At 43.0% G+C, this 19,351-nt stretch overlaps 1 protein-coding gene across 7 annotated transcripts in view; it reads right to left on the bottom strand.

Annotated features, from left to right (window-relative positions):
- Positions 1–19,351, bottom strand: part of KIAA1217 (KIAA1217 ortholog) — an 890,216-nt gene that overhangs the window by 29,035 nt on the left and 841,830 nt on the right. For all 7 annotated transcript variants that reach the window (XM_025397473.1, XM_025397471.1, XM_025397474.1 and 4 more), the window contains 2 exons: positions 16,272–16,438; positions 4,470–4,645 (listed from right to left, as the gene is read on the bottom strand). In XM_025397473.1, the coding sequence (XP_025253258.1) occupies positions 4,470–4,645; positions 16,272–16,438 (343 nt within the window). The remainder of the gene's footprint in view (positions 1–4,469; positions 4,646–16,271; positions 16,439–19,351) is intronic.

Consider the following 19,351-nt stretch of genomic DNA (forward strand, 5'->3'; position numbering starts at 1 on the left):
CTCAGCCTCCTGAGTAGCTGGGATTACAGGTGCCCGCCACTATGCCCAGCTAATTTTTGTATTTTCAATACAGATGGGGATTCGCCATGTTGGCCAGACTGGTCTCTAACTCCTGACCCCAAGTGATCCACCCACCTCGGCCTCCCAAAGTGCTGGGATTATAGGTGTGAACCACTGTGCCCCGCCCATCTCGTCATAGTTTTAGACCCAAATTTAATCTCTCTGCCTTCTGAATGGCTCGCCAGTAATTCAACCTAACATGAGTTGAATATAAGTCTCCACAAGGAGGCTTATATTCTAGTGCTTGGAAGAAGGACAAGGAGGAAAAGGAGAACGAGGAGGGAGAGGGGAAGGAAAGAGGGATATTGCTGTTCTGGTATTCCAGAGTTGAAATTCCTGGCTTTTAAAAAATAAGCTCTTTTTAAAAATCGACGCATACTAGTTGTGAGTTTTGAGGTACATGTGATAATTTAGTACATATAATTTGTACAGATCAAATCAGTGTACTTGGGATATCCGTCACCTTAAATATTTGTCTTTTTTTCATGCTAGAAACATTCTAGTTCTTCTCTTCTAGCTATTTCCAGCTGTCTTTTATAACCTGCTCTCTTGTCATTCAGATCTAGCCATCCAATCAGTTAATCTGCTTTATACCTTATAGAAGGGAAATTTACACTACCATTATTAAAAGGATATATATGTATATAGTTATTTTTAATTGCTTTTTTTTTTTTTTAACAGGGTTTTGCTCTGTTACCCAGGCTGGGATGCAGTGGTGTGATCATGCAGCCTTGACCTGCCAGGCTCAAGCCATCCTCCTACCTCAGCCTCCTGAGTAGCTGGGACCACAGGTGTGTGCCACCATGCCCGGCTAGGGTTTAGTTTTTATTTTTCATTTTTATTTTGTAGACATGGGGTCTCCCTATGTTCCTATGTTGCCCAGGCTGGTCTTGAATTCCTGGGCTCAAGCGATCTTCCCACTTCAGCCTCCGAAAGTGCTGGGGTTGCAGGCAAGAGCCACTGTGCCCAGCCAAAAGGATACATATTTCAAAAGGTGTTTTAAAGAAAAATTTTGAGAGCTAGTCGTAGGTGGTGAATACCATAGGACGTTTTGCATTTGACTTCATTCTTACTTTCACTGCTTGGTTCAGGCCTCATTGCCTTTTGCCTGACGGAGACAGTAGCTTCCCATATGGTCTCCTAGTCACTGATCTATTTTCCCCTCAATCAGTCCCGCACATGATCACCAGAGGGACCTCGCTCCAATACAACTCTAGCTTTGCTACTTCCTTGACCAAAAACAAAAACCAAAAAAACCCAAACACTCAGTGTCTTCCTCATCGTTCTAGGCAGTAACTCTCAAATGTGAAGGTGCTTCAGAATCACCAGCTTTGTTTGTAAACTGCAGATTCCTAAGCTCCATCCACAGAAATTGTGAATCCGGGGTTGAACCCCAGAACTTTCAAGAAAAGCCAGAAATCCAGATTTCTCTTAAAGAATCTTCCAATCTCTGTAGGCACAGGCCAGACAGGCATCAAGCAGGTACGTGAGGCCTTGAGTATGGTCTAAGATACAGGAAGTCAGTGTGCAAATGGAATGGCACTCCCCAAATATGGGATGTGTATCTTGCACCCAACTCTCCTGCCTAACTGGACTGCTACCCAGTTCTCCAAAGACATCTTGCATTTTCCAGGCCAGAAACTTGTTGGTTTGCAGGGTTCTACTGCCCAGAAGTCCTTCCCTGTCTAGCCTCTGCTGATGCAATCTCCCCATCTTCGAGGCCATCTCAGTTGAGTTTAACCATTTCTTTTTTTAGAAATTGGGTCTTGCTCCAATATCCATGCTGGAATGCAGTGGCGCAGTCATAGCTCAATGCAGCCTTGAACTCCTGGGCTCAAGCGATGTTCCTGCTTCAGCCTCCTGAGTAGCTGAGATTACAGGTGCATGACACCACACCTGGCTGATTTTTTATTTTTAGTAGAGACAGGGTTCTGCTATGTTGCCCAGGCTGTTCTTGAATTCCTGGTCCCAAGTGATCCTCCCACCTCAGCCTCCCAAACTGCTGGGACTATACGTGTGAACCATTGTGCCCAGCCTAACAAACCATTTCTGAAACTACTATGTGCTAGATACTGTGTGTGGCCTGTAGGTCATACAAAGAATGACTTCATTCAGGTTAAGTCTTCCTGATCCCTGGGTTAGTCTCTCTTTTGTGTGGGTAAAACTGGTACCTGTAAATCCCGTGTTTGGGGCTATACTCCTATTTATCAGGTTGGCTTTGCTAGACTGAAGATTCTTAAGGGCTCTTTGCATATCTTACTCATCTGTGGCCTTCCCACAAATCCAACCAGATAAAGCCCTCTTATGATATGTTCGTTCCACTACTTTTTCTGTCTCATTCCTATGCTAGGCTGTAATCTCAGAGTATTATTGAGATTAAAGATGACTTTTCTAGGCCAGAAGTGAGAATTATTTCAGCTAACCAATAAACACAATTTTTTTTTAAAAAGAAATTCACTGCCCGGGCACAGTGACTCACGCCTGTAATCCCAACACTCTGGGAGGCTGAGGCAGGTGGATCACCTGAGGTCAGGAGTTTGAGACCAGCCTGACCAATATGGTAAAACCCTGACTTTATTAAAAATACAAAAATTAGCCAGGTGTTATGGCGTGCACCTGTAATCCCAGCTACTCAGGAGGCTGACATAGGAGAATTGCTTGAACCCAGGAGGCGGAGGTTGCAGTGAGCTGAGATCATGCCACTGCACTCCAGCCTGGACAACAGAGCAAGACTCCATCTCAAAAAATTTTTTTTTCATAATTTTGTTGGAAAATTTATATAAATGTTATTAAAAGGATATATGTTTTTATTTTTATTTTTACTATTATTTTTTGAGACGGAGTTCTGCTCTGTCGCCCAGGCTGGAGTGCAGTGGCACAATCTCAGCTCACTGCAACCTCCCCCTCCTGGGTTCAAGCAATTCTCTTGCCTCAGCCTCCTGAGTAGCTGGACTATAGGCATACACCACCATGGCCAGCTATGTTTCTTTGTATTTTTAGTAGAGACAGGGTTTCTCAATGTTGGCCAGGCTGGTCTCGAACTCCTGACCTCAGGTGATCCGGCTGCCTCGGCCTCCCAAAGTGCTGGGATTACAGGTATGAGCCACTGTGCCCAGCCAGGATATGTATTTTAAAAGAAGTTTTAAAGAAGAATCTGGAGACCTAGTTTTAGATAATTGGGCTGTCACAAAAACATTTCAGACAAATAACAGCCTTACCAACTCATGGTGGGTGATTAACTCTGCCTATAAATGTGTGAACTAAGTAGAATTTTGGAAGCTATTTTGAGATGTGGATGAACAGCGGCCTGATTTAATTTATTAGGAAAAGAATAACTCAAATTGAAGTTTTTTTTTTTCTCCCCTCTAGACTGCTGAGAGGGACACTCTAATTTTAATCAAACACATTAGGTTGGTATCCAGGGCGATATGAGCCACAGCTCCAACAGGAGATAGGTGATTGAACACAATGCTTTCCATCATGGAAACCTCTTCTCATTATGGCCATGAGAAGAGTTTGCAAATTGTTCCCTTGCAATCCCAATTTGAGAGATTTAAGTTTTCCAAGAAACAAGAGAATTATCAACACTGGAGAAACCCCTCAAAATTGCTATTCATTATACTAAAAGGTGAGATAGTTCCATGATAAATCTTCATTGCATACCAAAATATACAATTACCATAAAAGATGTGCCTGCCTGCTGATGGGGGAGTAATAAAATTCTGCTCATTTCAATAGTAGGAATTGATAGATGCTTTCAATAAGAATCTTAAATAACATTCATAACAGCTAAGGAAGCATCTTTCATTCGGGATCAGATACCCTTTACATTTAAATTCTTCTTTTGCGATTTTAACTACAGTTGAATAATAGGAAGATAATTTTAGTGCTGTGTTATTTTGCCCATTAGTTTTAATTTATTGAGATGAAATATAGCCTTCCTATTTGTCACTGGGTTTTGCCATTTACTCCTTTTAATTTTGTGTATTGCTGAGCCCTGGAGGAGAGAGTATGAAGCTGCAACTCTCTCTCTCTGTTCTTTTTTTTTTTTTTTTTTTTTTTTTTTTTAAGATAGGCTCTCCCTATGTTATCCAGGCTGGTCTCGAACTCCTGGACTCAAGCAATCCTCCCGCCTCAGCCTCGAGAGTAACTGGGACTACAGGTGTGAACTACCATGCCCAGCAATGCTGCAACTTTTAAAGAAATGCAGTCACCTGAGGACCACTGAATTTCCTGGGCCTCCATGGAAAGATGCTGAAGTGTCCACATATACCACCATCAGCAGAACTCTAACTTATACACAGTAGGTGCTCAATAAAGAGAGGGCAACTGGGAAGGACCTCCTTCTTAGCAACGATAATTTTCCTTTGCAGGTGAAACAGCTCAACATGCAAGTGACTGGCACTCACCACAACTTCTTGATGATCCTCTCTTCCTCATGAAGATATTTTTGTCTCTCTTGCTCCACCAGGACGCGCTGTCGCTGCACAGGATCCTCCAGTCTCTTCATTGTTTCTATCACTTTGCCACTGATTTCCAGCTCGGCCTTCTTCATCATCGCCCTCAGCAGTTCCTGGTTCTGCAGCTGTGAACACAGAAAATCAACTTCAGTGGGCTCTGCCTGCATGAAATGGAGGTGAGTAAATGCCTTGAAGTCTTCAGAACACTTTGGGTAGACAGCCCTGTGGCTGAATCTTTACTTATTTCAGTGAGAAACGAAAGGGAGCAAAGACTGTACATAATGTGGCTTCTTCCACCAACATCTGAATTTTGGCAGCCAACTGACAACCAGACTGCCTGCAAGACAAAGGATCCTTTTTCTACTCTGGTCAATGCATCACGGACAACAGGCATAAACTCTCATTGACGTATCTTTACAGGGAGCAGCACAGGGCACCTGCTTGGGAGCCAAGAAGACTTTGGGTCAAATCGCATACTCTCTCCCTAGCCCACTGTGAGACTTTGGGCCCATTACTTAGACTCCCTTGGTCTTCGTTTCCTTACCCCTAAGGATGGGGAATCCACTTTCCTTGGCCATTCTTGAGGGCTACATGAAATACCACATGGTATAGAACGGGAACTCAACACATGGTGATTTGGCTATGAAATATATCAGTATCAGTTCAAAGAGGGTCCGTGTCCTTCTCATTCATATGATTCCACGTACCACGTACCACAAAATCACAGACCCTTAAAACATAGGACTTTAATGTTGGCAATGATAATGATTCTAGATGAATCCAGGGTTCTTGGCAATTTATGAACTTCTCTAGATTGGAGGTAGGCTACCTGTATACAGAAGCTCACAATTTCCAAACAGTTTCCAGAACATTCTTGTTTCTCATCCCAGAGAATATAGGAGGTGGGAGCTTTATTCAGGCTTCACAAGAGTCTAGTTGAACACTTGAGTCCCTGGAGCAGAACAATTTTCTAACAGCAGATCCATCAAGTGAATTCATTCAATCAGCCTCCACAACAATAATGATATTATGCCTAGTATATCATCCCTAAAGTTCCACTGAAATATCATTTAACAAATTTCAATGGTTTCCTTTGTTTTCCGGTTTCATGAACTGGTTTATTGTCTCATGGGGGTGATGATGTCTTTGTCAACTGTCCATTATCCATGTAAATTGAGGGGAAATGCAATCTGACCATGTCACCACCTGCTGAAAACCACATCATGCCTTCTGTTTTCTCTGAATAAAGACAAAACATTTCAACACAGGCCACAAGCAGAACCACCATTAGGTCCCAATATCAGCACTGCATGGTGATGAACTGGCCTCCGGGGAAAGACTGCCTGGGTTCAACTTCCAGTTTTACCACTTAGTAGATGTGTGACTATGGGCAAGCTATTAACCTCTGTGTCTATCCGAAAAAGGGGTAGTAATATCTCATAGCCCGTAGGTTGGTCATGGAGACTCAGTGAGACAATAAAATAAAGTGTCTGTCTCCAATCTAGACCTGAGCACATACCAGCCATTGCTATCAGGGAGCATGAACTAGTGGGTGGAGCCTGGTGTTTTGTCTGGGAGGGAACCACATAGAAATGTACCACTTTTGGTTACTTTCTCTACAGGACTCATGATCATGGTCTCACACCACTTTTGCTAATGTCTTTTTATCACGGTCTTAAAAACCAGTCAGTCACTATTTTGCTAAAAGGCACCTTTTTTTTTTGAGATGGAGTTTCACTCTTGTTGCCCAGGCTGGAGTACAATGGCATGATCTCGGTTCACTGCAACCTCTGCCTCCTGGGTTCAAGTGATTCTCCTGCCTTGGCCTCCTGAGAAGCTGGGATTACAGGCATGCACCACCACACCCGGCTAATTTTGTATTTTTAGTAGGGACGGGGTTTCTCCATGTTGGTCAGGCTGGTCTCGAATTCCCGACCTCAGGTGATCCGCCCACCTTGGCCTCCCAAAGTGCTGGGATTACAGGCAGGAGCCACCATGCAAGGCCAAAAAGTGCCATTTTTAGAGACTTTGTACAGAGAACAACATCCTCCTATGCTCTCTCTGGCTACAGCCCATTCTCCAGGCACTGGGCAGACTGGTCCCTTGCCTTGTGGCTAATCTCCCTCCCTGCATGCACCTAGCACTCTGCTCCAGTCATACATCATTTCAGTTCTTCATAGGGGCCAGGCTCCTTTTTTGTTTTTTGTTTTTTCTGGGACAGAGTCTCACTCTGTCATCCAGGTGGAGCGCAGTGGTGTGATCGCAGCTCACTGCAACCTCCGACAGACTCCTTTTTGCCAGGCCTTTGCACCTGCTATTCCCATCTCCCAGAATTCTCTTCCCTCCACCTGGTTAATTTCTGCCCTCCACAGAGTCTCTGGTACACTGTGTCTGGCATATTAGCAGAAAACTCAAAATACATCTGTTGAATGAATGAACTGAATGAATCAGTAACATTGATAAGAACAGGCAACAATGAAGAATCCAAAATTCTTCTCTAAATGGTTGAAACCTGCTGTGACCCATGGGCTCAGATAGGTGTTGGGATCAGCTCTTCCATGCCTTGTCTTGCTCTCACTGCAGGGATGTGGCAGGGCTACAGGTCGGCACTGTTCATATCGGTCAATTAGCCACACACAGCAACACCATGTACTATTAAGATGATTCTCTCAACTTCAGTCCCTGTGTCTAATCCCACAGAGCTCCTGCCTTTGAAGGGGAGGGGGAATGAGTGATGACAGGGATGTGAGGGGAAAATGAGTAGATAATTAAAGGGGCCTAAGAGTGAACAATGCCAGGATCCCAACTGAGAGATTCTCATTTTACCGGTCTAAGGTACTATCTTGTTGCCGGGAATTTCTAAAACTCCTCAGACGATTTGATTTACCACCAAGGATGATTTCATGGCCTAAGAAAAGGGCTTTTGAATAGACAGATGATGTCACTGTGCCATGGGCTATGGGGCACAGCAGGGCACCTAACCCTCCTGCCCAAATTTTAAAACGAGCTTAAGTAAATCTGGGGTCTGATTAGATAGTGGATATTAACACTGGATATCATGCTAGACATCATTGGTGAAATATGTGAAATTCATAAAATTGAAAGGTGGGAAAAATGAGGCCCTGAGAAGTCAAAGGACATGTTCAGGGTCTGCTTGGCAATTATAGAGCACAGTTAGGAATAGAACCAGGTCTTCTGAATTCAACTCATCAATTTCCCCAGCACCCCAAGTTGTTCTTCTAGCAAGGCAGGGAGTGTGCCATTCTGTTCACAGCTACAAGCCGTGTGTGGCACGTGGTAGGTACCCAACACATACGGTTGACACTTGAACAACACAGGTTAGAACTGCATGCGTGGGTCCACTTATATGTAGATTTCCTTCCTCTTCTGCCACCCCTGAGACAGCAAGACTAACCCCTTCTCTTCCTCAATCTATTCAATGAGAAGACGATGAGGATGAAGACCTTTATGATGATCTACTTCCACCTAATGAATAGTAAATATATTTTCCCTTCCTTATGATTTTCTTAATAACATTTTCTTTTCTTCAACTTACTTTATTGTCAGAATACAGTATGTATTTGAGACAGCAGGCATGTGAAAAAAACAAATACAGTATACAATACCTACAACACACAAGACGTGTTAATCAACTATTACTGGTAAGGCTTCCACTCAGCAGTAGGCTATTAGTAGTTAAGTTTTGGGGAGCCAAAAGCTATGGATTTCTTACTGCGTGAGGGGTCAGCACCCCAATCCCCCTGTTGTTCAAGGCACAACTGTATTTGCTTTATGAATGAATCGCAATATAAAGTTTCTGAGAAGGATAAGAACATACCGGAAGAATACAACTGGGCATAATGTTTAAACGCAACTAGACTTACTCCACTAGAAGAGGAGGAGAGGGAAAGGCTCTGTTTCAATTCTAGGCTTTGTTATCCTCCTGTCTAGAAAGCGGGGCCTTACAGGATCCTGCTGAGGGTACTAAAGAGGGAAGCTGTCATAGCTCACTGGCTGGCATGTGGGCAATGAGGAGTGAGTCGTGAATGAACAGGGTCTACACAGGTTCTGTGTCTGCTTTCCCAGTCCCCCCACCCTCCCTGCCTGGTGTTCTTGCCACTGTCTCCAGGCTGCAGGACAGTTCCTGCTTATCTGAGCACAGTGTAAAAAAGTGCTAAATATAGGATGTGGATCACCATCTTTCTCTAAATGCTTCAAGTCAATTAGTTAATGGAAACTCAAATTGTTAAGCTGGTTTTTGCTTAAGAGGTGATACCTGCATTTTAATAGTTAAAATCAATTGTCTTGAGGCACAAAGTTTACAAACAATAAAACATATCCATCTTAAGTGCACAGTTCAATGAATTTTGACAAATGTATACACTGATGTAACCACTGCTGAAAAGACAGCTAAATATTTTGTCACCCTAAAAAATTCCTTTGGGATCTTTTGCAATCAATCCCCAACCCCCAGCCCAAAAAACCACCAGTCTGCTTTCTGTCATCATAGATGAGTTCTTTGTGTTCTAGAACGTTATAAAAATGGAATTATATAACATGTACTCCTTTGTGTCCAGCTTCTTTTGTTCAGAATATTTTTTTCTGAGATCCAGCCCTGTTGCTGAGTTTTTCAGTGATTCATTCTTTTATTGCTGAGTAGCATTTCATTGTACAAATGGATATAACAAAATTTTAATATTTGTGTACATTGACTTGATTCTTGTGATCTTGCTCAAGTCACTTATTTCTTTTCTTTTCTTTTTTTTTTTGAGATGGAGTCTCGCTCTGTCACCCAGGCTGTAGTGCAGTGGCACGATCTCGGCTCACTACAAGCTCCGCCTCCCGAGTTCACACCATTCTCCTGCCTCAGCCTCCCGAGTAGCTGGGACTACAGGCACCCGCCACCACACCCAGCTAATTTTTTTTTGTATTTTTAGTAGAGACGGGGTTTCACCATGTTGCCAGGGTGGTCTCGATCTCCTGACCTTGTGATCTGCCCGCCTTGGCCTCCCAAAGTGCTGAGATTACAGGCGTGAGCCACCGTGCCTGGCAAGTCACTTATTTCTAGTAGCATGTTTTGTAGTTTTGTAGATTCCATTTAATGTTACACGTATACAATCATGTCATTTGTGAGTAAAGCCAATTAGACATTTTACTTTTCCATTTGCGTGCCTCTCTTTCTCTAGCCATACTAACCTTGCTACAATCTTCAGTACAGTGTTAAACAGATGTGAGTGTAGGTTTCTTGGCCTTGTTCCTGATTTTTTGGGGAATGTGTTTAGTGTTTCACCATTAACTATGTTTTCTGTATGTCATTCACAAATGTTGTTTATCAAGGTAAGGAAGCTTCCTTCTACTTCCAGAGTGCTGTTTTTATCATTGATGCTAAATTTTGTTACGTGCTTTTTTCTGCATTTATTGAAATATGATTTTTCTGTTAATAAGGTCAAATACATTGATTTTTTTTTCATATTAAAACAGTCTTGCATTCCTGGAATAAAACCCCAGGATAATGTATTATCCTTTTTATATATTGCTGGATTCAGTTACTAATGTTTTCTTAAGGATTTGTTACATATATTTTCATGAGGGATATTGGTTTGTGGTTTTCTTTTCTTATAATATCTTTGTCTGGTTTTGCTCTTAGGGTAATGCAGGCTTCATAAAATGAGTTAGGAAGTATTCTCTGTTTTCTAAAAGAGTTTCTTTCTTTCAATACTTTAAAGACGTCATTCCACTGTTGTGACTTGCCTTTTGTTTCTGATGAGAAGTTGGCATTAATTCTTAATTATGATTCCTTGTATGTAATGGGTTTTCTCTCCACCCCCAGCTGCTTTGAAAATTTTTCCATTTATCCCTGGTGTATAGCAATTTGATTACCACGTGCTTTGGTGTAATTTCCATTGTGCTTACCATTCTAGGGGTTCATTGAGCTTTTTTGGTCTGTGGATTTACAGCTTTCATCAAATTTGGAAAAAATTCAGTCATTACCTTTTTGAATATTTTTCTCTATCCACTTAAGCTTTTATTAATATTGTCTCACTGGTCACTACACTTTAATTCATTTTCTTTAGTCTTTTGTGTCTCTATACTTCAGTTTGAACAGTTTCCATTGCTGTTTTCAGAATGACTGACATTTTGGACAGTGGTTAGTCTTCTGTTAAGCACATTTGGATACTGTTTTTCAACTCTTGAAAGCTCCACTTGGATATTTTTTATATCTTCCATTTCTTTCCTCATTATATTCATGTCTTCCTTTAAATCCCTGAGAATAATTATAATAGCTGTTTTGAAGTCCCTGTTGCTGATTTCATTATCCCTGCCATGTCTGGTCGATTTCTCTTGACAACTTTTCTTAAGGTTATAGGTCACATTTTTCAGCATCATCACATGTCTAGTAATTTTTGAGTGGATACTGGGCATGGAGCTTTCAATTTTGTTGTTTTCCTTTACAGATTTTGGATTTTCTCTGGTCGACAGTCCAGTTACTTGTGGATCAGCTTTGTCCTTTGAAGGCATTTTTAAAGCTCTTAGGTTAAATCTAGGGTAGTCTTTCCTCTGGGGCTAGTTAAGTCCTAAGACTGAGGCATAGTCCTTCTCCGAGCTCTACAAAATGCCCGGGTGCTCAACAAGGCCACTTCGCTTTTTGCTTTTCAAAACATGAACATCTCCCAGGCCTGTGTGAACTTCCGGAACTTTTTAACTTACAGCCCCCCACTTAGTATTTGCCTGGCTGATCGGCTGCTTTCATACTGTACATGCTTGGCTTAACATTCAATAACAGACCCATTTATTGATGTAGTTCTTTCTCTGCAGAGCTTTCTTGTATGTGGTACTCCAGTCCACCAATTCTAGCTGTTTCAGCTCTCTAAACTTTGGTCTTATCTCCTCAACTCACTGTCAGTGCCACACTTGGGTTTTTCCTTCCTGCACCAAGATTTGAAAAGTGCCTCCAGGCAGAAAGCTGCGTCAGTTGTAGGTTTTTTTCCCATTCTCCTAAGGATTACAGTCCTGTCTAATTTCTGAAAACATTTGTTTCATACATTTGCTTATTTTTCAGTTTTCTAGTTGTCAACAGTGGGTGGCGGGGGGCAAGTAGAGTTGCAGTTATTCCTCATAGCAGGAAATCTAATTTATTGAAAATGCCTTGACATTTTTATAAGCACTCTTAGACAGAAACAATGCTCTTGTTCATTAAAATTTTAATTGGACCAAATAAGTTATCCAAATCACTTCATGGAAAAACTAGAAAACTGCCTAAACCTAATTCCACCCACCTGAAAACGGGCCGATATCTCACATACTCAGTTTTGATTTCTTAGGTAAAATCTAAGACTGTCAGTCTTGCCAACAATGGATAATGTAATTGGACTGATTTTGCTGTCTAGCAGTGACATGGAACAGTGGTTATACCACGAATCAGAAAGTTTCAGGAGGAAAGCCAGACCTCAGAATGACTCCCGATCCCACCTGGATCCACTCCCTCAGGCTTCAGGGAACAAGGTAAGGGATGCCTGGTCACAGCTATATAACCCGTGTTATTGGGGTACTGTCTCCCCATCTTAGAAAGCCTCTTGTTGTCTGAAGATCTGACTAGAGCTTGGTACATTGTAAGCAGCCTAATCGTCAAGCCCTGTACTAGTTCTGTTTATTACTTCTTGGCAGGGGAAACGGGTCTGTTGCACGTGGGAAACTCCAACATGCTTTTCTCGGGGGTTCCGCATTCCCATGACCATTGTCACGCACCTCAGAAGACAAATGAGACCCTGGCATATTTCCACGAGGTGCTATCTTTTTAAAAGACACATTAAGGAAACTCTTGAATTTTATCATTTCAAATACAAGGGCTCTATGCACTACTATGTTTATTTTTTATGTTGATATTTTACCTTCTCCTTCTCTTGGAAAGAGATAGTAAATTCTCAGGAGTCCTACAAATGTAATGCTAAGTCCAGAACAACCCAATTTTTTATTTATCAGGAAGCAGAATAAAGAGATTGGGTCCAGGGAAAAAATTGTGGGGATGAAAATAGTTGGAGGTCTCCATTCTCTCTTTAGGCCAAGTCTTATCTGGCCTCCAGAGAACCTGTACTATCTCTTCCAGAAGCTTCTCTCTCTCTCCTCAACCGCCCACAGGGAGGGGCAGAAATGCAGTCACTTCTGTGGATATGGCATGACTTTGGTAAAATCCAAGTACTGTGGCATTCTGGGAAAAAGATGTTCATTATTCAGAAAAAGTGGACTTTTTTCAAAATGACATCAGGAAAGGTAACAGGCAAATATAATCATCATTGGAGGAGAACATCTGTTAGGTACAAAGCCTTGAGAAAATCCTTTCTTGTTGTTGCTAGCTAACTACAGACCCAACTGTTACTTGGGAATGGGAATATCATGCTATAAAGGTTCTGTAGAGCTCTCACACCAATTGTAGCTAGCAGAGAACATATTAGATTTGCCACTGGGAATGAGGTGCATTGTTTGAAGTCAAGGCTTTAAGTCATTGGGAATAGTTGACTATCTCAACATTTCCAGGAGGTGTCTTCATGGACTAAGCATTCATATTACCTGAGAGCAGGAGTTTTTACCCTGGAATGTTCTAGAGTCACCAGTGCCTAGCCTCCAGTCCATGCCAGTGAAGTCAGACTCTGGCCGTGGTGCCTGAGCACTGGCATTTCTGTTAAGGGTTTCAGGTAATTCTAATGAGTAGCCAGGATTGAGAACCGCTCTTGGACTGATAACTCCTGTGAAACTGGAGAGCAGAAGATAACATGGACAAGCTTTTAGTGGTTCCCTTGATCTTCTGCTTAGGTTCCCTTTGTCCCTTTGAAATCTACCCAACCCAATGTGTCTGCAACAGATTTCTGTTCCTGAGAATAATCCATCAATTTTGGAAATGAAATGCTCAAATAGGATATGCTCTACAGTCTAGGATTTTCCAGTGATTTAATTATCTAATTACTGGAGCTGGCTGCCAAGCACAAATGGTTTTATTCCGTTTCACTATTTTATAACACAGTTCAAAGAACATTTGAATTTCTAATTCAATTTTTGTTCTTTTGAGACTAGTCTAGTATTTCGTATATCTCTAATGATAGCTCCATTATTGGACTTATAACCACTGTGGGACTGCTGTTCATTTGTGGTATATAATACTGCACATGTTGAAGGAGAATTGGTTCCGAGATAGCTTAATTATTCTAAACTGTTTTTGTCTTATGTAGACTCCCATGATTGAAAAGACAGAAGTTTGATGGGGAGGAAAGCTGAATGAGACCCAGGGAATACAAAGACAGAGGTAGAAACAGTAACAGCCAGGTTAGGAAACACCATACTTATTTTTCCCCGTGAGTCTGCACTTTAGAACTGCCCAACCTCCCAGGCTCAAAAGCACATTTGCTCACTGTTCTTTATTCCCAGAAAGCCAGAAAAGTTGAGTAGTTCTGGAACAATAAAGAAACTTGTGTGGTTAACACAGCATTCCCAGACCTTGACCAAAGACCTTCTTTGTTTAAGAAAACTGCTCTTTTTCACAAAGCTGCACAGTTCAAGGGTTGCGAGGAGAGACAAGTGTGGGAGATCCGTCCCAGCCGGCCACAGCACCAAACTACACCGGCCACTGATGAGGTGATGCTGTAGCTACAGACATCAAGATAGCCTTGGTATCAAACTCACCTCTAACGCCTGTGAAATTCCCAGGGGAAGTGTGGCATTTATGCTAAAGCAATTCCATCCCTGTCCCCAAACCGACAAATGCTCACTTTTGAGAGCAGTTAGGTATTTCCATACAAATGATTAATATGTTTTTCTTACAGGGGTGCAATGAGGAAGTAACAATTTCCAAACGGCCAGCAGATGGTGCCAAAAGGCAGGAGCAGTGAAAGGAGGGGCTTAACCTCCAGGAGCCCCAGGTAAGAAAGAACTTGGGAGCTGACGGGCCTCCTCTGAACTGCAATTGTGTCCTTTGGCCTGCAGAGTACTTAGTAATCGGTTTTTAATTACTTTCCAACATTTTAAAATGGTGGTAATTCATGTAAAATCTATGTCTCCAGATTCGCTTGAAATATTGAAATATCTAGAAACACTGGATACTAATTCTAAAGGTTAAGAGCCAGTTGGAACTGAGTGGTTTAAAGGGGCCAATTTACTGTGGTCTCTCCTCCGTTTCACTTACAATTGCTGCCTGGACACTGAAGACATGTAACTTTGTCACCCCTGACACAACCCAGCCCAACCTGTACACTTCATTTCATTGCAATGTGTCTTTAAAATTGCAAAGCGAGGAGAAGCTAATGCAAAGGATGGGACCATCACAGATGATGCGATTCAATAGGGTATTTAAATGAATTTGCATCGGATGTCCAAGGTATCTGGGATGTTGCCTAAGAGACAGAGTAGCCTTTGGAGGTCTGAGCATTCGCTCTTCTAGCAACCCTCATGATCTATGCTGGGACCTCGGGGCAGGTCTCTCAAACCAGCTGCCTTTCAGTGTGTTTTCTGGTAGGCAGAGGGCAAGGGGAAATTGTTTTCTTAGCCTTCATTAGGTGGTTAAACAACATAGGGCTCGTGCCATCGCTGTGTTGAAGAAGAACTGTGATTGGAAGCCTTTTTCCTATTAGAGGAAAGGGCTCAGGAGGTTGCATCCCCATGGCTGCTCCAGGATCCTGGATACATTTATCTTTTTTTTTTTTTTTTTGAGACATAGTCTCAGTCTACTGCCCAGGCTGGAGTGCAGTGGTGCTATCCTGGCTCACGGCAACCTCCGCCTCTCATGTTCAAGTGATTCTCGTGCCTCAACCTCCCCAGTAGCTGGGATTACAGGAACACACCACCAGGCCCTGCTAATTTTTGTATTTTTAGTAGAGATGGGGTTTCACCACGTTGGCTGGGCTGGTCTCAAAGTCCTGACCTCAAGTGATCCACCCGCCTCGGCCTTCCAAAGTGCTGAGATTACAGGCGTGAGCCACGACACCTGGCCGTATCTTCTCGCAACATTTGGATTATGAGCGTCTGGAAGTCAGGGAGGATGTCTGTATACAGCCTAGGCGAGCACTGTATCCTCAACACCTAACCTACCAGCCAGGGCAGGGAGATGGGAAAAGGTGCACAGAGCAAATATGTGGTCTCATGCAGAGACGTACATCTCTACCTCCTTATTACCCAGGACCAGGAGACAGCTTATTCTGCTTTGGCAGATTTATGGGATTTGTTGACCAAGATTCGTGACCTGAAGGGTCACTTACCCTGATTCCCGTAGAGTTCATACATTTCTTAACAATAGAAAAGAGCAAGGAAAGGATGGATCACAGTATCTGAATGAAATGCAGATGTTTTTCTTAACAAATCACCATGGTGGTTTTTTTTCCTTATGAATTCATCTTCTATTCTAAACTCATAGTTCTAAATACATCACAGATCCTTGCAAAAAAATGAAAAAAAAAAAAAAAAAAAAAGCTTGGCTGACTATCCACCTTTGTGCCTGTTCAGTGTGGAGGAGGATGGAGCCTCCAGGCTGTCAGAAGGCAGCCTTCACTGGCTGTCGGCATGCTCCCTGGGGCCCCTCTCCTTTCAGCTCATCTCCAAAAGCAAATGCCCTAGAGTCTGTTCCTGCGTAACGCACACATAGCTTAAAGAAGTGGCTACAGATTGACTGTTACGGTTCTATATTTTCTAGGTCTCATGGAGCCCCTAGGAAAAGGAAGGTAGGAAGAGCTCAGGGCAACCGAGACAGAGGCCACCGTGCATGAGGGATACCTGGAGCTGCCGCATCTGCTGGAGCTGGAGCCTGAGTTCCGCCACGCTCCGCCTCATCTCCAGCAGGCTCATGTGGATGGCCGAGGTGCCTGCAGGTGGAGGCTGGCTGGGAGGCACTGTGGACTCCAGAGCACTGAGTGTCTTCCCACCAGACACATGGGGAGTTCCTATGAGAAAAGTGCATCAGAGAACTCAGAAGGCCACAAAGGAAAGTCTAAGCTATGCATCCCATCCCAATGCAGATGACTGGTAGTTCTAAAAAAGCCCATTTCTCTCATTACAAAAAAAAAATGCATATATATGAATCATGCAGTGTTATAGTATGCAGTGTGCAATAATCACATTCTAGAAGTTTAGTAAGGAAGTGCCATAGGAAGGCAGGCCACAGAGCTGTCTCTGCTCCCATCTATCTGTTGACTGATTGATCTATCAATTGATCAATCTTGTTTACGTTTTTTTAAAATTATTTAATTTTTTTTCTTTTCTTAACCTCTGGAAGAAGAGCCTGTTTAAACACACAGGTTTGCATTGGGAAAAGCTTAGAAGTGTATAAAATAAAGTGTTAATGGTATCTCCAGCTGTGGTATTCCAATATAAGGTGTTTTTTGTTGTTGTTGCTGCTGTTGTTGTTTTTACTATTTTTTATTTTTGAGAACAGGGTCTCACTGTATTGCCCAGGCAGGTCTCAAACTCCTGGGCTCACGCCATCCTCCTGCCTCTGCCTCCCCAAGAGCTAGGATTACAGGCATGAGCCACTGCACTCAGCCACTTTTTTGTATTTTTAAAATCTGCATACTGAATATCTGTAATTTTATAATAGAAAAAACTGATTTTAAAATTCCGAGACCTAATATAGAGTGCTTATGTGACTATTTCCTGGATGGCAAATGTAACCTAAGGACATGTAACTTATTTCTGGGCAGAGATTCGGCCAGTCGCCAAGCGGAGACTAGTAAGAACTGGGTACCATCCCGAATCCCTTCAGATTTCCAAAATCAAAAGAAGGAGGGCATCTCCACACAACTCCTTTAGTAAGAAAATAAGGCAAGATGCAAAAACCCTTCAGGAGAGGACTCTAACAGCGACAATGTGATTCTATGGAACAGGTACCTGGAGAAGAGGCAGGATCCATGTTACTAATACACACACACACACACACACACACACACTTCGGCTCAGTTCCCTTTCCTTTAAAGGGTCAAGTGCAAGCTTTGTCGCAGGCCAGCTGGCCTTGCAGGACAGAGCACTGCGGCCACTTGCAGACCCTGGAGTGGCTATAGTGTGGTGGTAGCCGGTCTTCCCATCATGGCTCAGCCATTTCGGGAACCTTTCCCTCTCCAGCACACACAACTCAACGAGGCCTCAGTGGAGCTCAAAGTGGCTCATGAGCCAGGAAGCTCCCTGCAACTGTCCTCTTTCTTGCTTGGCCTTGGCGACACTGATGCTGCCAGAGCCCCATTCTCTTCATCCTTCAGTGACCATCCAAATAGGGCCAGTCTCCCAGCCCCTCTAATGGCCCTCTTGGGGAGGCAGCAGGGGAGCAGGCCAGAAGGCTTTTTAAAGGACTGACAATGGAGCTCCAGGAGACCTGACAACAAGCTTTTCATTATCTTTTATCTTTTATCTTTATTTATTTATTTTTTTTGACACAGAGTCTCGCTCTGTCTTGACCAGGCTGGAGTGCAGTGGCTGCGATGGAGTGCAGTGGTGTGATCTCAGCTCACTGCAGCCTCTGCCTCCTGGGTTCAAGCAATTCTCCTGTCTCAGCCTCCCGAGTAGCCGGGACTACAGGTGCGTACCAAGACAGCCAGCTAATTTTGTGTTTTTAGTAGAGATTGGATTTCACCATGTTATCCAGGCTAGTCTTGAACTCCTGACCTCAGGTGATCCATCTGCCTCAGCCTCCCAAAGTATAGGGATTACAGGCGTGAGCCACCATGCCCAGCCAACAACCAAATTCCTTTATGGAATCTACACTCATTTTTAAAGTATCTTCATCTATAACCTCTTAATCCACTATATTTGGTTCATGTAATAGCTCCATCATTCCCTGAAATGGCTCTTTATGTTCATTTCAGCGATCTTCTAGTTGTCACCCTGTGGACTCTCTCCTAGGCTGACATGACTTTGCTTCAATGTGACACTGAGCTTTGTCAGCCACTTCTTTTCTTTTCAGTCACTTTGAAACTTTCCATCATCTTCTTCCCTTTCTGCTGCTCTGTCTTGGTCAAACTCTTTTCTAACTCCTTCCTCTGCCAACCTTTTAAGTCCTGATATGTTGTGTCGCTGGGTCCACTTCTCTTCTGGATGGACATGCTTTCTAGGGAGGTCACTTCTGCTACCACCTGCCAAGGTCTCCCGCACCCTCGTCTGCAGCACACAATTATCTTCAGATCCACATACCAATGCCTTCACGCCACTACTGAACTTTTCCATAAGTCAGTCAAATTCATTATTTCCACTCGTCTTCCCCAAACCTCTTTCTGTCTCTATGGGCCTAATTTTATTATATATATAATTTCAATAGCTTTTGAGGAACAAGTAGTTTTTGGATACATGGGTGAATTGTATAGTGGTGAAATCTGAGATTTTAGTGCACCCATCACCCGAGTAGTGTATCTTGTATCCAATTTTTAGTTTTTTATCCCTCACCCCCTCCCATCCTGCCTGCTTCTGAGTCTTCAATGTCCATTATAATAAGGGCCTAACTTTAGCCAGTGGTACCACTATCTACTCAATTATCAGCCAGGCAGGCTGTCACTTTTTTTTTTTTTTTTTTGAGACAAGGTCTTGCTCTGTCACTCAGGCTGGAGTGCAGTGGCTTGATCTTGGCTCACTGCAGCCTTGACCTATTCAGGCTCAAGCAATCCTCCCACCTCAGCCTCCCAAGTATGTGGGACTATAAACGTGTACCACCATGCTAATTTTTTGTAGAGACAGGGTCTTGCAATGTTGCCCAGGCTGGTCTCAAACTCCTGGTCTCAAGCAATCCTCCCACTTTAGCCTTCCAAGGTCCTGAGATTACAGGCATGAGGCACCATGCCTGACCTGGCTATCATTCTTACTAACTGTGTGGCTTT

This window comes from Theropithecus gelada, chromosome 9 (assembly GCF_003255815.1).
Source record: "Theropithecus gelada isolate Dixy chromosome 9, Tgel_1.0, whole genome shotgun sequence".
Lineage (NCBI taxonomy): Eukaryota > Metazoa > Chordata > Mammalia > Primates > Cercopithecidae > Theropithecus > Theropithecus gelada.